The 9,403-nt window shown below is 47.9% G+C and overlaps 1 protein-coding gene across 1 annotated transcript; it reads left to right on the top strand.

Annotated features, from left to right (window-relative positions):
• Positions 1-586: 586 nt before the first annotated feature.
• On the top strand, positions 587-6,230 carry LOC130594166 (hydroxyproline dehydrogenase-like; the record flags this gene model as incomplete). The annotated part of the gene is made up of 4 exons (XM_057399890.1): positions 587-763; positions 1,940-2,044; positions 3,450-3,538; positions 6,064-6,230. Coding segments are annotated over exons 1-4 (537 nt in total), but the record flags the coding sequence as incomplete, so codon positions are not given.
• Between the last annotated feature and the right edge of the window lie 3,173 nt (positions 6,231-9,403).

The raw sequence follows: 9,403 nt of genomic DNA on the forward strand, positions 1-9,403 counted from the left end.
TATGGGTCTTTATGGGGTCTCTATGGGATCTCTATGGGTCTCTATGGGTCTCTATGGGGTCTCTATGGGTCAATATGGGTCTCTATGTGTCTCTATGGGGTCTCTATGTGTCTCTATGGGTCCCTATGGGTCTCTATGGGATCTCTATGGGGTCTCTATGGGATCTCTATGGAGTCTCTATGGGTCTTTATGGGGGCTCTCTGGGGTGTCCATGGGTCTCTATGGGTCTCTATGGGGTCTCCATGGGTCTCTATGGGGTCTCTATGGGGTCTCTATGGGGTCTCTACGGTTCTCTATGGGGGCTCTATGGGGTCTCCATGGGTCTCTATGGGGGCTCTATGGGGTCTCCATGGGTCTCTATGGGTCTCTATGGGGTCTCCATGGGTCTCCATGGGTCTCTATGGGGTCTCTATGGGATCTCTATGGGTCTCTATGGGGTCTCTATGGGGTCTCTATGGGGTCTCTATGGGGTCTCTATGGGTCTCTATGGGGTGTCCATGGGTCTCCATGGGTCTCTATGAGGCCTCTATTGTGTCTCTATGGGTCCCTGTGGGGTCTCTATGGGGCAGCCCCACACCTGGGTCTCTATGGGGCAGGGCGCTGAGCAGGTGCTGACCATGGAGGCCTTGTGGGCCCGGCGCTATGGGGTGCGCTATGGGGTGAAGCTGGTCCGAGGGGCGTACCTGGAGGAGGAGCGGCTCCGGGCCCGCAAGTTGGGGGTCCCGGACCCCTTGCACCCCACATTGGAGGCCACGCACATCAGGTGGGGCTATGGGGTCTCTATGGGTCTCTATGGGTCGCTATGGGTTTCTATGGGGTCTCTATGGGTCGCTATGGGTCTCTATGGGGTCTCTATGGGTCTCTATGGGGCTCTATGGGTCTCTATGGGTCCCTATGGGTCCCTATGGGTCCCTATGGGTCTCTATGGGGTCTCTATGGGTTTCTATGGGGTCTCTATGGGTCGCTATGGGTCTCTATGGGGTCTCTATGGGGCTCTATGGGTCTCCATGGTTCTCTATGGGTCCCTATGGGTCCCTATGGGTCCCTATGGGTCTCTATGGGTCTCTATGGGTCCCTATGGGTCTCTATGGGTCCCTATGGGTCCGTATGAGGCTCTACAGGTCTCTATGGGGTCTCTATGGGTCCCAATGGGTCTTTATGGTCCCTATGGGGTCTCTATGGGTCCCCATGGGGTCTCTATGGGTCTCTATGGGTCCCTATGAGGCTCTACGGGTCCCTGTGGGGTCTCTATGGGTCCCCATGGGGTCTCTATGGGTCTCTATGGGTCTCTATGGGTCCCTATGAGGCTCTACGGGTCTCTATGGGGTCTCTATGGGTCTCTATGGGTCTCTATGGGTCCCTATGGGGTCTCTATGGATCTCTATGGGTCCCCATGTGGCCTTATGGGTCTCTATTGGACCCTATGGGGTCTCTATGGGTCTCTATGTGTCCCTATGGGTCTCTATGGGTCTCTATGGGTCTCTATGTGTCTCTATGGGTCTCTATGGGTCTCTATGTGTCTCTATGGGTCTCTATGGGTCTCTATGTGTCTCTATGGGTCTCTATGTGTCTCTATGGGTCTCTATGGGTCTCTATGGGTCTTTATGGGGTCTCTATGGGTCTCTATGGGTCTCTATGGGGTCTCTATGGGTTTCTATGGGTCTCTATGGGGTCTCTATGGGTCTCTATGGGTCTCTATGGGTCTCTATGGGGTCTCTATGGGTTTCTATGGGGTCTCTATGGGTCTCTATGGGTCTCTATGGGTCTCTATGGGTCTCTATGGGGTCTCTATGGGTTTCTATGGGGTCTCTATGGGTCTCTATGGGTCTCTATGGGTCTCTATGGGTCCCAATGTGTCTCTATGGGTCCCAATGTGTCTCTATGGGTCCCAATGGGTCTCTATGGGTCCCAATGGGTCTCTATGGGTCTCACCCCATAGCTATGGGGCCTGCCTGGAGCTGGCGCTGGCGCTGGTGGTTCAGGATCAGGCCCGGCTCATGGTGGCCACTCACAACGAGGCCTCGGTGATGCAGGCGGTGCAGCGGTGGGTCTGCCCCACATGTGGGGCGCTATGGGGTGTCTATGGGGCGCTATGGGGTGTCTATGGGGTGCTATGGGGTGTCTATGGGGCGCTATGGGGTGTCTGTGGGGACCTATGGGGTGTCTATGGGGCGCTATGGGGTGTCTATGGGGCGCTATGGGGTGTCTATGGGGTGCTATGAGGTTTCTATGGGGCGCTATGGGGTGTCTATGGGGCGCTATGGGGTGTTTGGGGGTGCTTCTGGGTGTCTTTGGGGCGCTTTGGGTTGTCTTTGGGGTGTCTATGGGGCGCTATGGGGTGTCTATGGGGTGTCTATGGGGCGCTATGGGGCGCTATGGGGTGTCTATGGGGCGCTATGGGGTGTCTATGGGGTGTCTATGGGGTGTCTATGGGGTGTCTATGGGGTTTCTATGGGGTGTCTATGGGGTGTCTATGGGGTGTCTATGGGGCGCTATGGGGTGTCTATGGGGCGCTATGGGGTGTCTATGGGGTGCTATGGGGTGTCTGTGGGGTGCTGTGGGGTGTCTATGGGGTGCTATGGGGTGCTATGGGTTGCTGTGGGGTGTCTATGGGGTGCTATGGGGCGCTATGGGGTGTCTATGGGGTGTCTATGGGGTTTCTATGGGGCGCTATGGGGTGTCTATGGGAATCTATGGGGTGTCTATGGGGTTACCATGGGGTCATTATGGGATGTTATGGTTACCATGGGGTTACCATGGGCTCATTATGGGATGTTACGGTTACTATGGGGTTACCATGGGCTCATTATGGGATGTTACGGTTACTATGGGGTTACCATGGGGTCATTATGGGATGTTACGGTTACTATGGGGTTACCATGGGGTCATTATGGGATGTTACGGTTACTATGGGGTTACCATGGGCTCATTATGGGATGTTACGGTTGCTATGGGGTTACCATGGGCTCATTATGGGATGTTACGGTTGCTATGGGGTTACCATGGGGTCATTATGGGATGTTACGGGTACCATGGGGTTACCATGGGCTCATTATGGGATGTTACGGTTACCATGGGGTTACCATGGGGTCATTATGGGATGTTACGGTTACTATGGGGTTACCATGGGCTCATTATGGGATGTTACGGTTACTATGGGGTTACCATGGGGTCATTATGGGATGTTACGGGTACCATGGGGTTACCATGGGGTCATTATGGGATGTTACGGGTACCATGGGGTTACCATGGGGTCATTATGGGATGTTACGGTTACTATGGGGTTACCATGGGGTCATTATGGGATGTTACGGGTACCATGGGGTTACCATGGGCTCATTATGGGATGTTACGGTTACCATGGGGTTACCATGGGGTCATTATGGGATGTTACGGTTGCTATGGGGTTACCATGGGCTCATTATGGGATGTGGCCGTTGCCATGGCAGCATGGAGGCCTTGGGCATCCCACGCCGCGCCGGCGGGGTCTGCTTCGGGCAGCTCTATGGGATGTGCGATCACGTGAGCCTGGAGCTGGGTGAGCTGTGGGGTGCCTCTGGGGTTATTATGGGGTGTTAGGGTTACTATGGGGTCTCTATGGGGCCCTATGGGTTCCCTATGGGGTTATTATGGGATGTTATGGTTACTATGGGGTCACTATGGGGTTATTATGGGATGTTATGGTTACTATGGGGTCTCTATGGGTCCCTATGGGTTCTCTATGGGGTTATTATGGGATGTTAGGGTTTCTATGGGGTCTCTATGGGGCCCTATGGGTTCCCTATGGGGTTATTATGGGATGTTAGGGTTGCTATGGGGTCTCTGTGGGTCCCTATGGGGTTATTATGGGATGTTATGGTTACTATGGGGTCCCTATGGGGTTATTATGGGATGTTAGGGTTACTATGCGGTCCCTATGGGTTCCCTATGGGGTTATTATGGGATGTTAGGGTTGCTATGGGGTCTCTGTGGGTCCCTATGGGGTTATTATGGGATGTTATGGTTACTATGGGGTCCCTATGGGGTTATTATGGGATGTTAGGGTTACTATGGGGTCCCTATGTGTTCCCTATGGGGTTATTATGGGATGTTAGGGTTGCTATGGGGTCTCTGTGGGTCCCTATGGGGTTATTATGGGATGTTATGGTTACTATGGGGTCCCTATGGGGTTATTATGGGATGTTATGGTTACTATGGGGTCTCTATGGGTCCCTATGGGTTCCCTATGGGGTTATTATGGGATGTTATGGTTACTATGGGGTCTCTATGGGGCCCTATGGGTTCCCTATGGGGTTATTATGGGATGTTAGGATTGCTATGGGGTCTCTGTGGGTCCCTCTGGGGTTATTATGGGATGTTATGGTTACTATGGGGTCTCTGTGGGTCCCTATGGGTTCCCTATGTGGTTATTATGGGATGTTATGGTTACTATGGGGTCTCTGTGGGTCCCTATGGGGTTATTATGGGATGTTATGGTTACTATAGGGTCTCTATGGGGCCCTATGGGGTCCCTATGGGGTTATTATGGGATGTTACGATTACTATGGGGTCACTATGGGTCTCTATGGGTCCCCTATGGGGTTATTATGGGATGTTATGGTTACTATGGGGTCTCTATGGGTCCCTATGGATTCCCTCTGTGGTTATTATGGGATGTTAGGGTCCCTATGGGGTCCCTATGGGGTTACTATGGGATGCTATGGTTCCTATGGTGTCTCTATGGGTCCCTATGGGTTCCCTATGGGGTTGTTATGGGATGTTATGGTCCCTATGGGGTCACTGTGGGGTTATTATGGGATGTTACGGTTACTATGGGGTCACTGTGGGGTTATTATGGGATGTTATGGTTACTATGGGGTCTCTATGGGTCCCTGTGGGTTCCCTATGGGGTTATTATGGGATGTTATGGTTACTATGGGGTCTCTATGGGGTCTCTATGGGGTCTCTATGGGGTCTCTCTGCGGCTATTATGGGATGTCACGGTCTCTATGGGTCTCTATGGGGTCTCTATGGGTCTCTATGGGGTCTCTATGTGTCTCTATGGGGTCTCTATGGGTCCCTCTGTGTTCCCTGTGCTGTGACTATTATGGGATGTCACGGTCTCTATGTGTCCCTATGGGTCCCTCTGTGTTCCCTGTGCTGTGACTATTATGGGATGTCACGGTCTCTATGTGTCTCTATGGGGTCTCTATGTGTCTCTATGGGGTCTCTATGTGTCTCTATGGGGTCTCTATGTGTCTCTATGGGTCTCTATGGGGTCTCTCTGTGACTATTATGGGATGTCACGGTCTCTATGTGTCTCTATGTGTCTCTATGTGTCTCTATGGGGTCTCTATGTGTCTCTATGGGTCTCTATGGGGTCTCTCTGTGACTATTATGGGATGTCACGGTCTCTATGTGTCTCTATGGGGTCTCTATGTGTCTCTATGGGTCTCTATGGGGTCTCTCTGTGACTATTATGGGATGTCACGGTCTCTATGTGTCTCTATGTGTCTCTATGGGGTCTCTATGTGTCTCTATGTGTCCCTATGTGTTCCCTGTGCTGTGACTATTATGGGATGTCACGGTCTCTATGTGTCTCTATGGGGTCTCTATGTGTCTCTATGGGTCTCTATGGGGTCTCTCTGTGACTATTATGGGATGTCACGGTCTCTATGTGTCTCTATGGGGTCTCTATGTGTCTCTATGGGTCTCTATGGGGTCTCTCTGTGACTATTATGGGATGTCACGGTCTCTATGTGTCTCTATGGGGTCTCTATGTGTCTCTATGTGTCTCTATGTGTCCCTATGTGTCCCTATGTGTCTCTATGTGTCCCTATGTGTCTCTATGTGTCCCTATGTGTCCCTATGTGTCTCTATGTGTCTCTATGTGTCTCTATGTGTCTCTATGTGTCTCTATGGGGTCTCTATGGGGTCTCTATGTGTCTCTATGTGTCTCTATGTGTCTCTATGTGTCTCTATGTATCTCTATGTGTCTCTATGTGTCTCTATGTGTCTCTATGGGGTCTCTATGTGTCCCTATGTGTTCCCTGTGCTGTGACTATTATGGGCTGTCCCCTCCAGGCCGTGCCGGTTACTCCGCCTTCAAGTCGATGCCCGTGGGTCCGGAGGCGACGGCGCTGCCGTACCTGGTGCGCCGTGCCCAGGAGCACCGGCAGGGGGCGCTACAACGCACGGCGCTAGAGCGCCACCTGCTGGCCACGGAGCTGCGGCGCCGCCTCCTGCGCTGGGCGCTTTTTGGGGGGGGATTTGGGGGGGGGGAGGTGAAAAATGGGAAAATTGGAGAAAAGTTGGAGAAAATCGGGACAAAGGAGACCAAAAGGGGCACAAATTAGAGAGGAATTGGGCAAAATTGGAGAAAAGTTGGAGAAAATCGGCAGAAATTAGAGAGGAATTGGGCAAAATTGGAGAAAAGTTGGAGAAAATCGGCAGAAATTAGAGCGGAATTGGGCAAAATTGGAGAAAAGTTGGAGAAAATCGGCACAAATTAGAGCGGAATTGGGCAAAATTGGAGAAAAGTTGGAGAAAATCGGCACAAATTAGAGCGGAATTGGGCAAAATTGGAGAAAAGTTGGAGAAAATCGGCAGAAATTAGAGCGGAATTGGGCAAAATTGGAGAAAAGTTGGAGAAAATCGGCAGAAATTAGAGAGGAATTGGGCAAAATTGGAGAAAAGTTGGAGAAAATCGGCACAAATTAGAGAGGAATTGGGCAAAATTGGAGAAAAGTTGGAGAAAATCGGCAGAAATTAGAGCGGAATTGGGCAAAATTGGAGAAAAGTTGGAGAAAATCGGCACAAATTAGAGCGGAATTGGGCAAAATTGGAGAAAAGTTGGAGAAAATCGGCACAAAAGAGACCAAAAGTGGCACAAATTAGAGCAGAATTGGGCAAAATTGGAGAAAAGTTGGAGAAAATCGGGAAAAAGGAGACCAAAAGTGGCACAAATTAGAGCAGAATTGGGCAAAATTGGAGAAAAGTTGGAGAAAATCGGCACAAAAGAGACCAAAAGTGGCACAAATTAGAGCGGAATTGGGCAAAATTGGAGAACAGTTGGAGAAAATCGGGACAAAAGAGACCAAAAGTGGCACAAATTAGAGAGGAATTGGGCAAAATTGGAGAAAAGTTGGAGAAAATCGGCAGAAATTAGAGCGGAATTGGGCAAAATTGGAGAAAAGTTGGAGAAAATCGGCACAAATTAGAGCGGAATTGGGCAAAATTGGAGAAAAGTTGGACAAAATCGGCAGAAATTAGAGCGGAATTGGACAAAATTAGAGAAAAGTTGGACAAAATCGGCAGAAATTAGAGCAGAATTGGGCAAAATTAGAGAAAAATTGGACAAAATCGGCACAAATTAGACCAAAATTGGCAGAAATTAGACCAAAACCGTTCAAAATTAAACCAAAATTGGCCAAAATCGGCACAAATTAGACCAAAATCGGCACAAATTAGACCAAAATCGGCACAAAAAAGAGACCAAAATTGGCAGAAATTAGACCAAAACCGTTCAAAATTAAACCAAAATTGGCCAAAATCGGCACAAATTAGACCAAAATCGGCACAAATTAGACCAAAATCGGCACAAAAGAGACCAAAATTGGCAGAAATTAGACCAAAACCGTTCAAAATTAAACCAAAATTGGCCAAAATCGGCACAAATTAGACCAAAATCAGCACAAATTAGACCAAAATTGGCCAAAATCGGCACAAATTAGACCAAAATTGGCCAAAATCGGCACAAATTAGAGCAGAATTGGGCAAATTTGGAGAAAAGTTGGAGAAAATCGGCAGAAATTAGAGCAGAATTGGGCAAAATTAGAGAAAAATTGGCCAAAATCGGGACAAAGGAGACCAAAAGTGGCACAAATTAGAGCAGAATTGGGCAAAATTGGAGAAAAGTCGGACAAAATCGGCACAAAAGAGACCAAAAGGGGCACAAATTAGAGAGGAATTGGGTAAAATTGGAGAAAAGTTGGAGAAAATCGGCAGAAATCAGAGCGGAATTGGGCAAAATTAGAGAAAAGTTGGACAAAATCGGCAGAAATTAGAGCAGAATTGGGCAAAATTGGAGAAAAGTTGGACAAAATCGGGACAAAAGAGACCAAAAGGGGCACAAATTAGAGAGGAATTGGGCAAAATTGGAGAAAAGTTGGACAAAATCGGCAGAAATTAGAGCGGAATTGGGCAAAATTGGAGAAAAATTGGACAAAATCGGCACAAATTAGAGCAGAATTGGGCAAAATTGGAGAAAAGTTGGAGAAAATCGACAGAAATTAGAGCGGAATTGGGCAAAATTGGAGAAAAGTTGGAGAAAATCGGCAGAAATTAGAGCGGAATTGGGCAAAATTGGAGAAAAATTGGACAAAATCGGGACAAAGGAGACCAAAAGTGGCACAAATTAGAGCGGAATTGGGCAAAATTGGAGAAAAGTTGGAGAAAATCGGGACAAAAGAGACCAAAAGGGGCACAAATTAGAGAGGAATTGGGCAAAATTGGAGAAAAGTTGGAGAAAATCGGCAGAAATTAGAGCGGAATTGGGCAAAATTGGAGAAAAGTTGGAGAAAATCGGGACAAAGGAGACCAAAAGTGGGACAAATTAGAGAGGAATTGGGCAAAATTGGAGAAAAGTTGGAGAAAATCGGCAGAAATTAGAGCAGAATTGGGCAAAATTAGAGAAAAGTTGGACAAAATCGGCAGAAATTAGAGCAGAATTGGGCAAAATTAGAGAAAAGTTGGACAAAATCGGCACAAATTAGAGCAGAATTGGGCAAAATTAGAGAAAAGTTGGCCAAAATCGGCAGAAATTAGAGCAGAATTGGGCAAAATTAGAGAAAAGTTGGACAAAATCGGCAGAAATTAGAGCAGAATTGGGCAAAATTAGAGAAAAGTTGGACAAAATCGGCACAAATTAGACCAAAATCGGCACAAAAGAGACCAAAATTGGCAGAAATTAGACCAAAACCGTTCAAAATTAAACCAAAATTGGCCAAAATCGGCACAAATTAGACCAAAATTGGCCAAAATCGGCACAAATTAGACCAAAATCGGCACAAATTAGACCAAAATTGGCCAAAATCGGCACAAATTAGACCAAAATCGGCAGAAATTAGACCAAAATTGGCCAAAATCGGCACAAATTAGAGCAGAATTGGGCAAAATTAGAGAAAAATTGGACAAAATCGGCACAAATTAGAGCAGAATTGGGCAAAATTAGAGAAAAATTGGCCAAAATCGGCACAAATTAGAGCAGAATTGGGCAAAATTAGAGAAAAGTTGGACAAAATCGGCACAAAAGAGACCAAAATTTGCAGAAATTAGACCAAAACCGTTCAAAATTAAACCAAAATTGGCCAAAATCGGCACAAATTAGACCAAAATTAGCACAAATTAGGCAAAAATTGGACAA

Source organism: Pezoporus wallicus, unplaced genomic scaffold (genome assembly GCF_028554395.1).
Source record: "Pezoporus wallicus isolate ANWC-B61680 ecotype Strahan unplaced genomic scaffold, APGP_CSIRO_Pwel_v1 contig_10245, whole genome shotgun sequence".
Taxonomy (NCBI): Eukaryota; Metazoa; Chordata; class Aves; order Psittaciformes; family Psittacidae; genus Pezoporus; species Pezoporus wallicus.